The following is an 18,274-nucleotide window of genomic DNA, read 5'->3' as shown; positions in this document are numbered from 1 at the left end:
TCATGAAGGCCCATTAGATGGTTTTTGGCCCATTTAAATATTCTGCCTCCAACGTCTGACACTTGAGGCTTCATCCTCTGAAAGTCATCTTCTCCGCGACCTTCATGAACAGAAACTTACATATATATATAGACAGAATCCAACTTCTTCTTTCTATTCAGATTCGCACGTTAAAACTCTATCTTAGATCAAATCAACACCTGATAATGAGCTGATCTGCAAATTCCTCTCTTATTCAATCTTCCTGATTTTCAATTTCTTTTCTAGGGTTTCAAAATCCGGTAAGTCACTTTTGATTCTTGCCTCATTTTCATATCTCTCTTTCATTTTTTTTTCTGAAATTCGTACCTTTTTTTTTTCCTTTTGATTCTCAAAACCCAAATCGTATGCGCTATTTTCGTATTTATTTCTATTTATCGTTTCCACATTTGCTTCTTTGAACTGTGTGTACCTCTCTCGAGATATATTTTTCAGTTTCAGTGACATCTTCATCCTTAGTTGCTTACTTGTGACTTGTGGAATACAGGGGGGAAAAAATGGCAGAAGGGATGGAGACGGAGATGGAGTTCTCTGATGGTGAACAAACTAATACTAAGAATGCAGATGTTGCTGCCTCCCAAAACGCTGCTTCTACTGTGTATAACAGGAATCTTTTGGCTGCTTATGGAAACGCAGCCACTGGATTAGAGAAAGGGATACAAAGGAGACCTCAGGATCATCATGAACAGCTACATGGCTATATCTTTATGTGTAATGGGAGGACGAAAAACGATTGCTACCGTTACCGTGTTTTCGGGATTCCGAGAGCAAGAAAAGACGTTGTTGAGAGTATCAAACCAGGGATGAAGCTTTTCCTCTATGACTTTGAGAAGAGACTTCTCTATGGTCTCTATGAAGCTACTATTGGTGGCAGGTTGGACATAGAGCCTGAAGCTTTTGACAAGAAATATCCTGCTCAGGTAAGACTGTGAGACAACATATGATTTTGTTTAACCAGCACTCCATAAATTTTCAACTGAATGTGCCTAAACTTGATTTTTGGCAGGTTGGATTTAGAATCGTCATGAACTGTTACCCCTTGCCAGAGAACACTTTCAAGTCTGCTATCTATGAAAATTACAACGGATCCAAATTTAAGCAAGAACTTGCTCCTCACCAAGTAATACACTTTTTCTTGCTATTTTTCTACACAGCTTTTTAAAGTTCTCGGCTTGGCTTTCAATAATGACATGCTAAACAAAAATGTTCATTGATTGCAGGTTATGTCTTTGTTATCATTGTTTCGTCCATTTACTGCCCCAGAACTCGATGTGTTGCCTCATAGATTGGCTTCCAGAGCTTCTGCACCCAGGACTCTATCTTTTGAGGAAAGGTTCATAGCTTCTACACAACGTAGAAATGCTTCATCGGTTCTAGATCCTCTGTATGCTCGTCATGCAGAACCACGGCCTGCCTCTCTTATGGCCCATCTGTCTGTTTCCGGCACATCTCTGCTCCAACATAGTTACTCTAGACAAGACGACTACACTACCCCACCTAAAGAAAATCTGTCAAATTTGGATCAGCCTTATTATCCTACGGAAGCTCGGCAGCAACGGTTGCTCGGAGACCCTCATCAGTCAGATCCTTCTCGGTCATCTATACAAGACCCTCAACTCAAATACCTAACCATTTTATCTAATATTCGGAGGTAACTATGGCTGTAGGGGTTTTTTGGCATTCCTTAAGCCAATAACTTATTTGATTTATCATCCTAATTCAGTCCCAACTTGAATTTTTATCTTATGCCAAATATGTCGATCATAGCTCACTTAAGGTCTTATAGTTGTAGCGATCAGATGCTTAAAAGCATAGCTACACCCGAGAACTGGACTAGACTCCTCGAGGACCTTCACTCCACAGATGTTTACACTGTTCCTGTTTTTCTGGCTTTGCAGTTACCTATGTGTGAATGTGTAATCATAGGTCTTGGTTTTTTTGCTACGACAGATATGGAACTGCCCCAGATCGCTTGGCCTCAGAAAATGAATATTATCCGGCAACACCATCAGAGAAGGACCAGTTTGCTTCACCTTATTCTGATAAGAAATATTACCCTTCGTCATTATCTGGGAATGAGCAATCGTCTGCACCTGCAGCGAATGGGAGTGTGCTGCATAGAAGTGAGTTCCATACTTCGGCATCACAAAAGGAAGGGGAAGCTAGTCAGCAGCAGGAGATTCCTGCTAGGACTTACTATCACCAAGAAGCATCTACAGTTTCAAATACTACGGTATCCATGCAACCAGATATGCAGGCAGTTAGTGTTGCTCAATCTCATACTCAGACAGCTGGCTATCCTACACCTGCACATGGTGAAGCTTCACAACCAGCTGCTGGAACAACTGGTTACACACACCAACCTCAAAGTGTAATGGGTAATTATACCACGCATATACAGCCTGGGAATGTGGAAGAAAGTACACAGTCGTATGCTGGGACAGTTAGTTATCCACAGCAGCAATATTATGCAGCTATGGGGCATACTACTCAACTCTATGCTGGTGGAACTGGGAATATTCAAAATTCCCATGATATTGGGTACGTTCAGCAACCTCATTCTGTAGTAAATGGGTACGTTCAGCAACCCCATGCTACAGCAACTGGATACGTTCAGCAACCCCATGCTGCAGCAACCGGATACTCTCAGCAGAACCATGCTGCAGCAACCGGGTACTCTCAGCAACCCCAAGCTGCAGCCACAGGGTACTCTCAGCAACCCCATGATGCTGCAGAAACCGCGTACTCTCAGCAACCCCATGATGCCACAGCCGGGTACACTCAGCAACCTCATGCTGCACCGACTGGGTATTATCAGCAACCCCATGCTGCAGCAACCGGATACGCTCAGCAACCCTATGCTGCTGCAAATGGGTATGCTCTGCAACCACATGCTCAAGCTGCTGAATACACAACACAACCACATGCTCAAGCTGTTGGTTACATGCCGCAGTACCATGCTCAAACTGTTGTATACAGTCAACAAGGTGTAACGCAAGGTTCTGTACCAGGGGCCCCCGGGACAGCTGATTGGAATGCTGCGAACCAGGGATATGCAACAGGAGATTGGAATCAGTCTTATTACCCTCAAACAGCGGATGCAACCACAACCTATTATCAAGCATCTTAAAGTGTGAAGTGTTGCCAGTCTGGTTTGCCAGAGAGAGGACTCTGTTAACTCTCGTGTACGTAAAGAATGTTCAAACTCAGTTGAGGAGCATTGTTATCTGTTCAGGTGATAAATAGTTTGCTGAAACCTCTTTGCATTGATATTGCAGGATATGGGATGGTGGGGAGGCATGGACTCAAACTGGTGCGCTTACTGGAAAAGAAGATCAACAACATAATAGCTAGAGTCCCCAGCTCTTTTACTGTAAGTTTTTTAAAGTTCTATCTTATGGTTTTGATCATATTCATTCCTAAGCTGCACAAGAGGAAACTCCTCAAACCATCAAAACTTCTTTTAAGTCTCATTTCAGGAGTGCAATCTGAAATGCAATTCTGATTGGGATGTAAAACTAATAATCCTGTCATCAATACTAAAAACATTTCTTTTATTATGTTCATGTTTAATACTTGGGATTTACTACATATTAAGAATAATACCTTGAAAGGTGAAAGGTTCACCTTAAGCACACGATATGGCCAAAATATATCTCTCAAACACAACACCTAGAGACCATAAATATGCTTAATGTTAGTAGAAAAAGAAAGACTTTGCTTTGGTATTGAGTTTTCTCTCTTGGTGTCCCAAGTCTCCTTCCCACTATGTATGTTTGAGCACTTGCACTGCAATTCACATGTAGTTTGTTTTTGTTTTTTTTTCTTCTCAAAAGAGCTTTTCATATAATCTTTCTTCTCCAACGAAAAGATATTAAATTACACCTCTCATTCCCTCTCTATTGTTAAGTATACATTACCTTTGTTAGCTACAGAAATTGCGTAGGCTATGGTCCTCGTGCCCTCCTTGTTCTTTCTTTTGTCAATGGTCCCGTCTGATTTTACAGCTTTGTGGTTGTTTTGTCACACCAGATCATCAAAAAAAATATTATTAACAAAGAAAAAACTGAAGTTAGCGTTTGCTTATTTCATTCACTGAACGTCTATAAAACGTAAATCTTAATCCACTTTTTGGAAAGTCACATGTAAACAAATACATTATCATCAGTATTATTTCCACATAATTTCCGGACTAGTATAAATAATATTTCTCATGAAAGTCCCCTCAGTGGGGGGTAACTTTCTTACCCTCTTATTCTAGTGGGCAATTTTGAAGTGTTTTCCAAATAGTTGTACCAACAATAGTAACAAACAACTTGTACTCCTTAATTTGAAAATTTCTATCAACTTTTATGTGAATTAAAATATATTTGATCACAATTATGTATAACACCAGAAAGTATCACAGGTCCAGTTGGCTTAAAGAAAAAAAATGAACAAGTGTATTGCAAATATCAATTATTATTTTTGAAAAGGTTATATAAAAGCATGTATTAACAAATATGTTTTTATAAATATAAAAAAAAGGATACCCAGGGCAATAGATTAGCGAGAATATTTGGAATTATCAGAGATTATTAATGACACGTACAGATAATAATAAATCCAAAATGACAAACACGTCGTCTTAGAAAGTGAATTTTCTCAGAAAATAGCATAACGTTTCTGCGATATTTCGTCTCAAAGTCAGTCTTAATCAAATAAATTAAATGATGACAAAAATAATTTAAAAAAAAAAACGAGTATAAAAGGAGGGAGTCTGTCGGAGAGGGAGTCAATTAAAAAAAAAAAAAGGAAAAAGATTGACTTGGCCAAGTGGGTCCCATTTACTGCTCTCTTTTTTTGCCTTTCTTCTTCTTCTTCATCGTCGTCGTCCTGGTGCCAAAACAGATCCTCTGAAAACGATTGTTGTTCGATTCCAGGTTCTTCTGATTCCACAGGCTTTTTTTCACTTTCTTATCTGTGAAATCGAGAGAATTATCCATGGGGAATTGCTGCTCCGATGTCTCTTCCGCTCCTGGTGCTATTGCCGGCGTTGGTACAAGTGCTTCCTCCGCCGCTCTCGCCGCTACTAACGACGCCGTCGATTACTATCTCAAGTCTAAAGGCTTCAACGGACTCTTCTCTCAAATCGAGGTGTTTATTAGTTTATCTTCATCTCCTTCGTTTAATAGTGCGAAATTTCGACTGTCTCTGTATCTGAGGATTTTTGTTTGTGCAGCTATCGTTTTCTGCTTCTAATTTGCGAGATCGGGACGTCCTCTCCAAGGTTATTTTTGTTTACTTTGAATTCTATAATTTGGCTTTTATCTATGGAAACTGACTCAAAATAGAAGAACTACGTAGTCATATTTTCATATCCGCTTCTTAATGTCAAGAAAAACTTCTGATTCTTTTTTTTTGTTTCTGCAGAGTGATCCAATGGTGGTTGTTTATAAAAAAGAAAAGGATGCAACACTTTCAGAAGTGTTTCGCACCGAAGTTATTTTGAACTCTTTAGCTCCCAAGTGGATTAAGAATTTTACACTCGCTTATCATTTTGAGACTGTCCAAACTTTGGTGTAAGAGGCAACAGATTCATATACCTTCTTCTTCTTACCTTTTTACCTCACAGGTTTCTTATTCTTTTGCTTGTTTATACACAGGTTTCGTGTGTTTGACGTTGACACCAAGTTTCAAAATTCAAGAGAGGAGGTCATTTCTATTTTCTTGTTTGCATTTTCCTTTTATCTTATGTTTTCTTTTATCGAATGTCAATTTTGTATCTAGTGTGTATATCTCATGGCCAACCTAGTTTCATGTTATACCTAGTGTACTTACTACTGAAGGTTCACTTTTCAGATGCTTAAGCTTGACGAACAGCAGTTTCTAGGTGAAGCAACATGTGCCTTGTCTGAGGTAGCAACTGCTTCAATGCTTCCCTTCTTATTTTACAGACAGATATATGTATCTGCACTTGTTTGCACAGTACATATTCGTCTTATTTACTTTTCAACCTCGCAGATAATCACTAAATCAACTAGGACTAGCACATTAGAACTCAAGCGTAAAGAAGGCTTTGGTCCACAAACTCAGCCTCACCACGGAAAGCTTATCATCCATGCTGAGGAGTCCCTTGCTTCTAAGATTAGTACGGAGATAGTATTTAGATGTTCAAGTCTGGAATCTAAGGATCTTTTCTCAAAAAGTGTAAGTTTGTAATCTATCCTCTTTACCATTTTACTAAAAAAATATTGCTCTGACATAAATATACCCACATATCGTTTTTGTTTTTGCTCGACTTCAGGACCCCTTTTTGGTGGTATCAAAGATTGTAGAGCATGGTTCTCCAATCCCCGTGTCTAAAACTGAAGTCAGGAAGAACGATCTTAACCCTATTTGGAAACCAGTCTTTCTTAGTGTTCAACAAGTGGGAAGTAAGGTATGGGAGATCTCTTATATCTGAGCTTTCAACGAAATGGATGATTGAATAGAAGGTCTGTTTCTCTGTTTGAGATGCATGTTAATTCACAGAAATGTCTCTCAAGTTTTTTATATAATCCTGCAGGACAGCCCACTTATAATAGAATGCTCAGACTTCAATTCCAATGGCAAACACAGTCTGATAGGGTAACCATAATCTTAGAGCTCAGCCCATCTTATTTTGGAGTGACTTAAGCTGTTAGCTGACATAATTACTCGTTTACTTTGGGTGGCTAGAAAAGTTCAGAAATCACTTTCAGACTTGGAGAAACTTCATTTGGCTGGCCAAGGAATCAATTTATCTCTGCCTACTGGTCCTGGACAAAACAAAGTATATACCAATACGAAATGATTTCCTAACATGTTCATGCCTTTTCATGTAAGCTATCTAATACCATTGATCGTTGTTTTAGGTGTTAAAGAGCCAGCTTTTTGTGGACAAGTTTACCGAGACTGTCCAACACACGTTCCTAGAATACTTGGCATCTGGGTTTGAATTAAACTTCATGGTAGCAATAGATTTCACAGGTATGTACTGCACCACCGCGGAATATCGTTTAAACTCATCATAGTGTATGTAATGTTGTCACCTATATGCAAAAGGAAACTATCAGCAATACATCATCTTGTTACCTCCGTTGCCTTCCTGTACACTAATCCAAACTGAACCATTCTCCTTCAGCTTCAAACGGAAATCCCCGCCTCCCTGATTCTTTGCACTATATTGATCCTTCAGGACGATTAAATGCCTATCAGAGAGTAAGGACGCAGTGTTATTCCATTTTCTTATAATTAGCAGCGACTGTGACTGTGACTAAACAATCATGATCTCTTATTTTATCTCAGGCAATAGTTGATGTTGGAGAAGTGTTGCAGTTTTATGACTCTGACAAACGTTTCCCTGCCTGGGGATTCGGAGCTCGACCAATCGACAGTCCAGTTTCTCATTGCTTTAACCTCAACGGAAGCAGTTCATACTCTGAGGTGGTACACAAACTCACTTCAAAATTAGACTTTGATGTGTTTAGATTCACACGCTAATTGTGTTATTTTCTCCCTCTCTCTCAGGTAGATGGGATTCAAGGTATCATGACTTCATACACCAGTGCCCTCTTCAATGTCTCGCTTGCGGGGCCTACCCTTTTTGGTCCAGTGATCAACTCTGCTGCAATGATCGCCAGCGCCTCTCTAGCTCAAGGTTCACGGAAATATTACGTCTTATTGATCATCACAGTGAGTATATTATATAGGGAAAGAAAAGCCTACATCACATAAAATAACAAATCAGGCATGTGTTTTAGAAACCACAAACAAACTCTTGTTTCAGGATGGTGTTATAACAGATCTTCAAGAAACAAAAGACGCATTAGTAAGTGCATCGGATTTGCCGCTATCGATCCTCATTGTAGGAGTTGGAGGAGCTGATTTTAAAGAAATGGAGGTAACACATTGTTGCCTTCAGAAAGAAAAGAATAAAAAAGTCATGCGAGATTGTTACAAGTGTATATGATTGATCTTGTGTAAACTGTACTATTGTTTATAGATACTAGACGCAGATAAAGGAGAAAGATTGGAGAGCTCGAGTGGGCGACTGGCTTCACGAGATATTGTTCAGTTTGTTGCACTACGAGACGTCCAATGTGAGTTTAGTTTGGTTATGGAGTTTCCCAGCAGGAAACCCTCATGAATGAGAAAGCTATTTTTTTTAGGTTTAGTGGGTTTGAATGGTGTTGTCTTGTTTTGCAGATGGAGAGATCTCAGTAGTACAAGCGCTTCTTGCAGAATTGCCTTCGCAGTTTCTGACGTATATGAGAATCCGTAATATGAAGCCAATTCCTCCATGAATAACGATATTGTAAATGAACGTGTGTGCATATTATACACATTACATCAACCACTGCGACAAAAACCGTCGTCGTTTTACTCCATTACATTGGCTTTTTCTATTTCTCTGTCTTTTCTCGTCTTCTATTGAATCGTCTGAATTCGGTGGGATGTATAAAGAGTTTCGAACGAAGAGAAAATGTATAGTCTTTGAACGTCAAATAAACCCTCATGTTACAGATAAAACTTGTTCAAAATATCATTGGTAAAGACTGTTGTTATATCAAGGGTTCAAATTCAAACTATGGTATTAATATCTAAAGACTAATTATAAATAAAACAACATAAACATCTACGCTAACCAATCTTTTTTTTGTTTTTGAACACCAAAAGTCCGGTAATGTCAAAATTTATGTTCGGTAGATCGATTACTATATTTCTTAGCTGTATAATTATATGTTTAGCGTGTATCATATATAGTGCAATAGTCATTTTTCTTAAACGTGAAAACGTAAGAAAATTTGCAAAAAACAACAATGGATATTGTAAATGATAAAAGTATAACACAAATCACATGATCATCATTTTCAAAAGGGTAAATAAATGGTAAGAGTATTCATCATCAACATAAAATATTCCGTCAAATAAATGAATAGTTAGGTGTGTGGTCACATGGTGAATAGTATGATATAAAGTGGGGGTTGCAAGGAACTGATGAGACCAAAGACATTTTACAGTAATGCATGTTTTAAATTAAGAAAAATTGATCATAAACATAAATAAACCGCCAGTTAGGGAAATGGTAGTTGAACCTAACACCAGCGCATGTACACACACACACACACACATGATCTTGTTCTTGTTAGTCAAAGTGTATCTTACATTTTACAAGTCTTACATTATCTATATCCCACTTGACACATATTCATGTTCATAAGTTCTCTCTACCTGTCAACTTAGTTATCTCTTCGCTTGACTTTTTGGGTCAAGACTTTATTCAAAAATCAAACTTTTTTTACTTACATACATGCAAGCCAATAATGTTTAGATAGGCAAGTTCTCCATAGAGTAAAAATAAGCATCTCCTTTCGAAAGTAGAAACGTGTACACAACCCTTAGCATGCACGACCAAGGAGCAATTATATAATGTCTACAAAAATATTACACTATATAACCATGTAAAATTGTAATCGATTTCATCGATATATCATACGACAATAATTAATGTGCTTCCCCTTCCCATATACAGTATATAGTTTTCCATACTCATGAGTGTCGACTACATCTTTAACTACGATGCCTTGTCGTGCTTTTATATATAAGAGTATGTATATAAGATGGAGACTTCGAGCAGCTAGAGGTTTAACAATCTACGTTACATGGAAACTCTTTTCAAAGTGCGTTTCCCGTTTCCGAAACGTTTCAGAAACAGAAACTCTCGGAAACTCGGAAACTACCCATGGAAACACGATTCCTAAAAATTTCCATTTGGAAACTCGATGGAAACTCTCGTTTCCGTTTTGGAAACTTTCGTTTCCGTTTTTAGATTAAAAAAATATAAAATATACGATATATATTGTGATTAAAAAAAAAGATTGTATCTATCTCTATTCTCTAATAGAAAAAGATATATAATTTCTATAAATATAAATTATGGTCCTAATCATATGTGGGATGTTGGAGGTGATCAACTTGATTCACTAAATGAGTTTAATCTTGGGAGACTTGAGTCTGAAGATCTTTCTCTAGACGAACCTGATTTAGAGGCTGTTTTATTTGATAAAAATGATAACGGTGATGCTGGTCCAAACATTTGAATTTGAGCGTTTTAGTATTATCTTTTAGAGTTTTGTTTAACTATTTAGTATTTATGTTTTCAAATTTTTTTTTTTAATATGAATTTTATATTTAGAATTTTAGTATATATATATAAAATTATATATACATACGTTTCCAAAACGTTTCCATTCTTTAATTTTCAAAAATTGTCGTTTCCCGTTTCCGAAACGTTTCGTTTCCGCGTATGCGTTTCCGTTTCCATGCAACCTAGTTAACAATTGGGGAAAAGATCAAAAGACTTCAAAAAATATTATCCCTTAGCTTTGAGTTTGAGAGTGTGTACACGTTTCTTGGATTTAGAGGTGTTACAACGTCTCTTGTGTTGCAATTCTTTTAGTCAACCAGTCATTAAAAATTAGATTCACCTCTCACGTACGCAAACTCATATTTCCATTATTTTTTAAATCACAAAAGGGTGTCGGTAATTTACATTACTAAATTGTATATGATATCTTTTTAGAGAGAATGTCGAATTTTGACGAAAACTAAATAATAAAGTGTCCGTTTACATTACAATTTACAACTAAGAACACAATATAGCTATGCTTTTCTAACATTTAAAATTATTATTCAAAAACACAAAAATATATACTATTGTATAGTCTATCTCTTTTTCCTACGGGTTCCATGAATCTGTTAAAACCTTTCACACACACACACACAAACAATAAAAACAAAGAATGATTAAACAAAACACGAACATGCATGCGCAGTTTCATATCTTCTTTATTTTATTCTTTTCACTTTTGCATGCTTAGTTTTTTTCCATCTCGTGTAGTAGTATTCTAATCTTATAGTATAATCTTTTACAAAATATCCTCCTCCCTTTTGATATTTAAATACACATGCACTTTCCTCATTAAGAAAAGTTTAACAAACATTCTCAATATGTTTTATATGTCTTCATTTTACTCTCCGTACTGATCGTACAAACATATTTTAAAAAAAATACGATAACAAAGCATGCACATATATAAAACTAAACTAATTGTTAAAGACGAAAATATGAAAAGGAATAAAACAAAAAAACAAACTTAAAACGTATAGAATTATTAGGTCATATGTTCACACGTAGAAAAGACTTCATCTATAAAAGCATCTGCAAACTGCAAACCCCTAAAAAACTTTACTCTCTCGCTCTCTCTCTCTCTTTCTTCATTTACTTCAATCTAATTTCTTCTCCTTATCGTCTTCTTACTATTGTTCTTGATGTTGAAAGATATCATAAAGAAAACACCGAACAACCCTAAACTCTGAATCCTATATCGGATTTGATATTTTCTAGAGAGAAAAGGTCGTAACTTTCTAAAGAGACATTTTAGCAAAAGTTAAGTGGATCCTCGAATGTATGGGAACTGGCCTTCCAATGAATCAGAGGACAAAGAAGAAATCGAGGAAAATGAGAACTTATTCCCTGTCTTCTCGGCCAGATCTCAACACGACATGCGTGTTATGGTCTCGGCCTTGACTCAAGTAATCGGAAACCAACAAAGCAATTCTCACGATAACATGGGCTCTATTGATAACCATCCTTCTGTGTATAACCCACAAGATCCTATTCAACAAGTTGCTCCTACTCATCAAGATGAAGGTATACATATATACATATACATGCTCATGTCTATGTTATTGCGTTTTTTTTTTCATTTTTCTTGAAACTATGTTAAAGTGTTTGGAAATTTTGTGCAAATCTCATATCAGTAAGTGGAACTCACACTTAATAGACAGTTATAACTTAAACTATGCTTTTCAATATAGTCCTTCACCAACAACGGTTCTGTAACTACCAAATTGTGTGTTTTAAGTTGTCACATGAAGATTTGTTGGTAGTATATGGTTTAAATTAGTTAATTAGCACCAATATATGTAATGCTATACATATAGATACATGAAATATATAAAATGTTTAATTACATGCACTATGCATATATAGACCATGACAAAGAGATTTGATGATTTTAAATTTTACTGTGACTTTCAACTAAGGAAACTTGAGGAGAAGACATTATAGAGGGGTAAGGCAAAGGCCATGGGGAAAGTGGGCAGCCGAAATAAGAGATCCTCAAAAGGCGGCACGTGTGTGGCTCGGGACATTTGAGACCGCTGAGTCGGCGGCATTAGCATATGATGAAGCAGCTCTAAAGTTCAAAGGAAGCAAAGCCAAACTCAATTTCCCGGAGAGGGTTCAGCTCGGACGCAACTCTACTTATTACTCCTCCAATCAGCTTCCACAAATCCAACCGCAGAATATACCATACAGCCAATATTACCAAGATGGGAGTAGTAACGATATGCTAAGTTTTAATTCGGGGGGTGGATATGGTAACTCAGTGTCACATGATCATAGTACTACTACTGCAGCTACAACTTCTTCCTCTTCTGGTGGCTCTTCTAGGCAACAAGAAGAGCAAGATTATGCCAGGTTTTGGCACTTCGGTGATTCTTCTTCCTCTCCTCGATCAGGTTTTTGAGATATATGAATTACGAGATTTTGAAGTAGTAATTGTGATGAAGTATGATGATATGCATGTCTCTCATAAAATTTAAGGTGAAGATATATGTTTCTTCACCGTTTTTGAGTCTTATTTTTGTCCTCCCTTTAAGATTTTTTCTTGAGCGTATGTATCAGATTTGGTTTTTTCACTTGATTTAATTAAAGATGCTAGATTTCTGGTCATAAGTAAACACATATAATCTCACCGACCCTCAACGCAAGATAAAATGCATATTACATGAGGCACTATAGTATTGTATATGTTCCGTTAATGTTTGACCAAACTTCAACTCAGTGCTAATACGCATCAAATATCAATTCCACATCAAAGACTTCAAATATGTAGTTGACTTTATGAGTTTTTCTAAATCAGTAATTGTAGTTTTAAAGTGTGAAGCATATAATATTCGGCGGCCGACTTGTGTGCACTTGTAAAAAACATCCGAACTTCAAATTATAAAAAAATAGCGTCCTCACTTGGATATTTGGATTCGGTGGTGTAATTGGTAGTAAACACCGCCGCAGCCGCACAAAGCCACTTGGAGTCTTGGACTTGGACTTCGAAGTCTTGTGTTGGACCACTTTGGTTTCGTTTTAGTAGCTAGTGCAACTCCATCCGTTTAGTTGACTATCAAACAACTAATAAAGTATTCGACAGTGTAATTTTGAAACAGTTGACCAAAATTATATAGGATTATCCATCCACCGGACTGTGTATACTTCAAAATAAATGAACGTGTAATGTGGTTAGTCAATATATTTGACATTAAAATAAACAGATATTTCCTTTTTTATTGTTCAACTGATTAGATTTTTTCAATTTCAGATGATTCAACTAGACAGACTAAAATTCAACGAGTAAATAAATACAAAAGAACAGTAAAGTCAACTTAACAACAGCCGGTGAGTCGGTAACTGTCCGCACTCCGGCCAAACCGACCTCCTCTCATTTCAAACTTGGCGGCTTTCTCCACCGTCTTCTCTCACTAGATTTCAAACTTGTCGACCTAAAACTAACTAAAACTTGTATCAAAAGATTTATATTACTGATTTGCTTCAAAAGTTGTAATTTATTTTCTTCATGCACTTGTTGTAGTAGTCTTCTGGTATGCAGTCTCTAAGCATTCCTTTGCTCTATGGACCTTTGATTGGAGATAGAAGCTTCCGTTCTGTGCATTGCGTTCGAACAATGTGTCGTATTTCTACAAAGAAAAAACATAACATACCATCTTAATAAGAAACAGTTTTTTTTTTTTTTCAATTAGCAGTAGAAGAAATTATAAGCCCCTATTCGAGATTCCACTAGCCCGGGGTGAAAGCTTAAAGACAAACCTTAAGAACTTCGTCCCAAGATGATTTCTCGGTTACACCAAGAATCTCTCTAGCTTCTAGTTCACTTAACCCTTTGCTCCCTCTCTTCAAACTTTGAGCTGCTTCATGCGCAACCCCGGATTTGGATGCATCTGTCACCATTCCAAACAGTGTTTATCAACAATTTTACAAAGATATATCACACATACAAAAACGAAATCTCTGATAATTGCATTCTTGTCCAGAAACAAAAGAAAGGCAGAGCAGAAGAACACTGTAATGAAAAGACATACTTGCAAGCGCCTGACGATATGCCTGAGCACAAGCCCTGGCTACGATTCCAGAGCCCATCACAATCATACTCGCCAAAACTCTTGCAGCCTGCACACAAGTATTCAAGCGAATAAGCGATGTCAATTAATGTCATCAGTCACAGAGCATAGTCTCTTGCAAACTCCACACAAATTTAAGAAACTATTGACACACAGAAAAATTCCCTATGAAACAAATATTCAAACAAAAACAACAGATCAACAAGATCTCCACAAATAATCAAGGTCACAGAGATGCCACAATTCTGAAAATTTTCGTGCTGATTTCACTTTTAACTTGATATTGATTTCAATAAAACCGGCTCTAATGAGGAAAAAAAGAATGTGGACTTTGAAACTAGAGAAACATTTGGTAGGGAAATTACACATACCATCGTTAGAGATTAAACAGACCGATGATTGGTGACTTCGACAGATGTAATACCTGAGAATGTAAGTATGGTATAAGAATTCTACTATCAGAATTGGAAGAAAAAAAAAACACAACGTAGATTTCGAAACAGAGACATAGTCGCAAGTGTATGAAGATAATCTACTTGAGAACCTTACCCGGAGAACAAGAGACACTATGATGTTATTTTGTTCGTATCTGAATCGAGGAATCTAGGTATGTGACCACCACGGTGAATTACTTAGTTCTGCGTTCTGTTGACGGAGGCGGAGGGAGAAACTCGGGGTTTCAGGTGATATCATCGATACGAACCCTAACCGACGTCGGAAGGTAATTGGGCCTACATGTTGAACTTAGGCCCACTAATTTTAAAACGTGGGATATTGGGGTGCACAATCCCAAGAAATTCGTATTTGTCCCAAGCTTTTCTGATTTGAAGTTTAAAAGCTTTGATACATATTTGGTCACTGCAAAATTCACATCACGGTTACAGTCACCAGGATTAGCTATTTAGCGAGGGTCATTAGTTAATCAACAACTTGATCTTCTCGAGAAATCCTAAAGCTCATCAGAGTGTAACTAATGACATGACATGAGAGTGGTTTAAACTTTAAAGGTTTTTAAGTAATAAAGAAGCTATCGGATCTCATTGTTTTTTCAGAGCATATTGTGGATAGATTCTGATGCAATGCGTCAAACTAGTGCTTGCTTTACTTACCTCCAGGTTACTGTTCTAGCAGAAGGTGACAATCCAAGTGGGATCAAAGCATCAGGACGCGCTGTTTGAGAACTTAATCTTGTTTGGCTCTTCGTCCTTCGGCGATTATACACCAATGGCTTCTGTTTTGTGTCTGCTTGTCTGATGAGCTCATTAGGTCCCATTGGACTTTCTGGTTCTTGTTGCTTTCTCCTTTTGCTCAGTATTTCCCAGAGTAGTTTCTCTTCGTGTTCTCGGCTTCCCTCTGTGCCATTTCGCTAGATAGACAAAAGGATGAAAAAGCCTTTTAGAGTTGTTAATCATTTGAGTTTTCCACAAACAAAACTCATTTTCGAAATTTTACCTTGCCGGTGATAGAATGTTCAGCTTGTTTCTTCTTCTGACTGGCGGGTAGAAGAAATTTGGCAGATGTTGTCATTCTCTGAACATGATCTTCAGCTTTTTTTAGCTTTAATAAAGCATCTATCTTTGTCTCTTCTGCAAGTCTAATCCTTTCTCTAGCATCTTGTAGCTCTCTCTTTGTGTCTGCGCTTGCTCTCTCCATTTCATTCACTACATTCATCAGTTGCACACAAGGGCCAAGCTTTATTTCAGCTGCCAAGTTGCCTACGTACTTGGTCATCGGGTGACACATATTCTTTGCTAAAGCCTGCATAAGATCATTGACACCACTATCTACTGAACCAAGCACCTCATTGATGTTATTAAATAGGACGTGAAGGAGCTTCACTGTGACTGGGAAAGTGTCATGATTTTTGCTGTGAACCGAGTTTAGGTAAAGCAGAGATTTCTGGATGAATTGTTGGAAGAAGGTTCTGCGATCGTCAACCATCTGCAGAATCTCTTCCCGATGGGAGTTCACTTGTGTTTCAATGTGCCTAAGCATATGGATTAACTCCCTCAGCTGCCCCTTATGTTTGTGCAGGATCTCTTTTCCCGCTGATTCGGCTTTCGCAGCATAGCTTTCTTCCTACAGAAAGAATACCACATGTGAACTTCTGAGGAACAAATCCACTTGGATTAGAGAAGCTGGTATCTACGCAATTCTAACAATTGCTTTACATTCAATCTATGACAGAAATAGGCAAACAATTACAAGGACTCACCAAAATGAAACTTGAATAGACACATAGCAATTTCATAATCATATTGATTGGTTCTCTCCACAGCAGAACTAGGCATACGTGTATAAGGAACAACCAGGATGGAACTCAACTAGACACAATACAGTCTTCAAAAGCATATTGATTGGTTCGCATTCAATCTAGAGCAGTTAAATAAACAATCAACAAAGTGAAAATGTACTTGCCACATTACAATTTCAGACTTATATTACTTAATTGGCATTCCATCTAATAGCAATTACAGGCTTACAGAATCATCAGAATGATACTTGACAAAACAGATTGCAGATTTCAGAATCATATTAAACGGTTCACATGTAATCTATATCAGAACAAGGCATACAGATATTATAAGAATCACGATGTGTACTACCTTTGAAGTGCGAATTTGATTGTTCATATCACCAGAACGGAATCCATTTTGGGCAGTATGCATATGACATCTTTCCTGGTTAAATTAAAGTAATGATATGAAAATTTATGCAATATGTGCATGATCCTACAAGATGATGATTGAATACAACTCACAGTATTAAAAATAAAGGTGGAGAGTCTCCCTTCATCCTCCATCTCCGACGTTTTCAGTCCAACCAGCTTCATCAAAGGGATCGCCAAAGACTCGAAAACTTCCCCTGCCTTTAAAGTACGCAAATCTATCTCAAATTCGTTGAAACACTTGTAATCGTTCAAATCAAGCTTGAATCGACGAATCTATCAAACTATAGAATACAATAACCACTCTCACATTCGCTGCAACACCCAGAATCGTTCAAATCAAGCTTGAATCTACCAAATAATTGAATCCGAGTACCTCTCTCAAAGACGTTGCAACTCTCAGAATCGTTCAAATCAAGCTTTGAATCGTACTACGAATCTACCAACACCAGAGAATACGATCGATAACCTATCTCAAATCCGTTGTAACACTCAGAATCGATCTAAGCGAGCCCTACTCAGAAATCAAATCTAGCACACTAGAGAAGAGGATGTGACTTTACTTCGACAAGGCCGAACGCGATCTGCGATTGGAGTTGATTGTACGCCATTTTCACCTTTTTGTTGCGATCGACCAGCGTCGCGAGTTTATCCCGGAGATCTGGCGCCGAAGCTGCTGCAGCACTTTCCCCCGTCGTGTATTTCGCCGGAGGGGCCTGGAACCTCCGTGGATAAAAGGATCTTGGCGGGAACTCCATTGTAGGAGGATATCACAAATGGAAGAGAAAGGATTCGAATTTCAAACAGTCGTTTACTCAGTTCTCTTTGTGCTTTCGTCGTTTACAATCTCTTGCACGCCCGTTTATATATCCCCGGCCCATAGTATAACATGAAACGGCTTGGCCCATTATTTATTAATACGAATCGAAGAAGATAACCAAAAATTAGTTTATTTGCAAACAACTAATTTAAATGAATGATACTTTTATTTATAATAAAATGCTATTTTATTAAATATCTTTTTACAGTAAACAAAAATTTAGAGAAATAACATTTCTGTGGAATGTTTGGTAAAAATGTATATAGTCATTTTACCTCATTAAACGTGTTCATAGTTATTATCTTATCTATCTTTTTTTTTTTTGTCGGCATTATCTTATCTATCTATGGTACGTAATTAAAGTCTCCCAAGTATGCTCTCATATAAATGATCCTATATTATAATAGAACTTGTACATATGGAACTAAACTCGAATTTGACAAATTTGGTTAAACAACGGTTAACGCGATGAGAAATCTGCGCGT

General features: G+C 37.4%; 5 protein-coding genes across 6 annotated transcripts; 3 read left to right on the top strand and 2 right to left on the bottom strand.

The window, feature by feature from the left end:
- The first annotated feature begins 109 nt into the window (after positions 1-109).
- Positions 110-3,630, top strand: LOC111829930. Its single transcript, XM_023780109.1, has 6 exons — positions 110-281; positions 527-959; positions 1,046-1,159; positions 1,260-1,690; positions 1,990-3,224; positions 3,318-3,630. The coding sequence occupies exons 2-5, from the start codon at positions 537-539 to the stop codon at positions 3,167-3,169; spliced, it is 2,148 nt and encodes a 715-aa protein (XP_023635877.1). The 5' UTR covers positions 110-281; positions 527-536; the 3' UTR covers positions 3,170-3,224; positions 3,318-3,630.
- LOC17875795 (protein BONZAI 1) lies at positions 3,326-8,612 on the top strand. 2 transcript variants are annotated; one of them, XM_023780114.1, is made up of 17 exons: positions 3,326-3,412; positions 4,962-5,175; positions 5,261-5,308; positions 5,452-5,600; positions 5,685-5,733; positions 5,881-5,937; positions 6,043-6,228; positions 6,326-6,460; positions 6,587-6,648; positions 6,739-6,832; positions 6,915-7,029; positions 7,184-7,260; positions 7,348-7,485; positions 7,570-7,734; positions 7,829-7,942; positions 8,045-8,141; positions 8,248-8,612. In XM_023780114.1, the coding sequence occupies exons 2-17, from the start codon at positions 5,023-5,025 to the stop codon at positions 8,343-8,345; spliced, it is 1,737 nt and encodes a 578-aa protein (XP_023635882.1). In that variant the 5' UTR covers positions 3,326-3,412; positions 4,962-5,022; the 3' UTR covers positions 8,346-8,612. The 2 variants fall into 2 exon arrangements, with proteins under 2 accessions (XP_023635882.1, XP_023635890.1); XM_023780122.1 differs by lacking the exon at positions 3,326-3,412 and having other exon boundaries at positions 4,831-5,175.
- A 2,715-nt stretch (positions 8,613-11,327) lies between these two features.
- LOC17875628 (ethylene-responsive transcription factor ERF114) lies at positions 11,328-12,841 on the top strand. The gene is made up of 2 exons (XM_006279626.2): positions 11,328-11,755; positions 12,151-12,841. The coding sequence occupies exons 1-2, from the start codon at positions 11,509-11,511 to the stop codon at positions 12,633-12,635; spliced, it is 732 nt and encodes a 243-aa protein (XP_006279688.1). The 5' UTR covers positions 11,328-11,508; the 3' UTR covers positions 12,636-12,841.
- A 576-nt stretch (positions 12,842-13,417) lies between these two features.
- Positions 13,418-14,988, bottom strand: LOC111831245 (mitochondrial import inner membrane translocase subunit PAM16 like 1). Its single transcript, XM_023785242.1, has 5 exons — positions 14,851-14,988; positions 14,673-14,725; positions 14,263-14,350; positions 13,991-14,121; positions 13,418-13,860 (listed from the first exon to the last, which is right to left on the bottom strand). Exons 2-5 carry the CDS (start codon positions 14,673-14,675, stop codon positions 13,738-13,740), a joined length of 345 nt encoding a protein of 114 aa, XP_023641010.1. The 5' UTR covers positions 14,676-14,725; positions 14,851-14,988; the 3' UTR covers positions 13,418-13,737.
- Positions 14,989-15,165: 177 nt separating this feature from the next.
- LOC17875642 lies at positions 15,166-17,771 on the bottom strand. Its single transcript, XM_023785237.1, has 5 exons — positions 17,533-17,771; positions 17,063-17,170; positions 16,908-16,982; positions 15,754-16,380; positions 15,166-15,667 (listed from the first exon to the last, which is right to left on the bottom strand). The coding sequence occupies exons 1-5, from the start codon at positions 17,725-17,727 to the stop codon at positions 15,407-15,409; spliced, it is 1,266 nt and encodes a 421-aa protein (XP_023641005.1). The 5' UTR covers positions 17,728-17,771; the 3' UTR covers positions 15,166-15,406.
- Positions 17,772-18,274: the final 503 nt, after the last annotated feature.

Source organism: Capsella rubella, unplaced genomic scaffold (genome assembly GCF_000375325.1).
Source record: "Capsella rubella cultivar Monte Gargano unplaced genomic scaffold, Caprub1_0 scaffold_8, whole genome shotgun sequence".
NCBI classification, from domain to species: Eukaryota; Viridiplantae; Streptophyta; class Magnoliopsida; order Brassicales; family Brassicaceae; genus Capsella; species Capsella rubella.
This window is presented reverse-complemented; position numbering and strand designations above follow the sequence as displayed.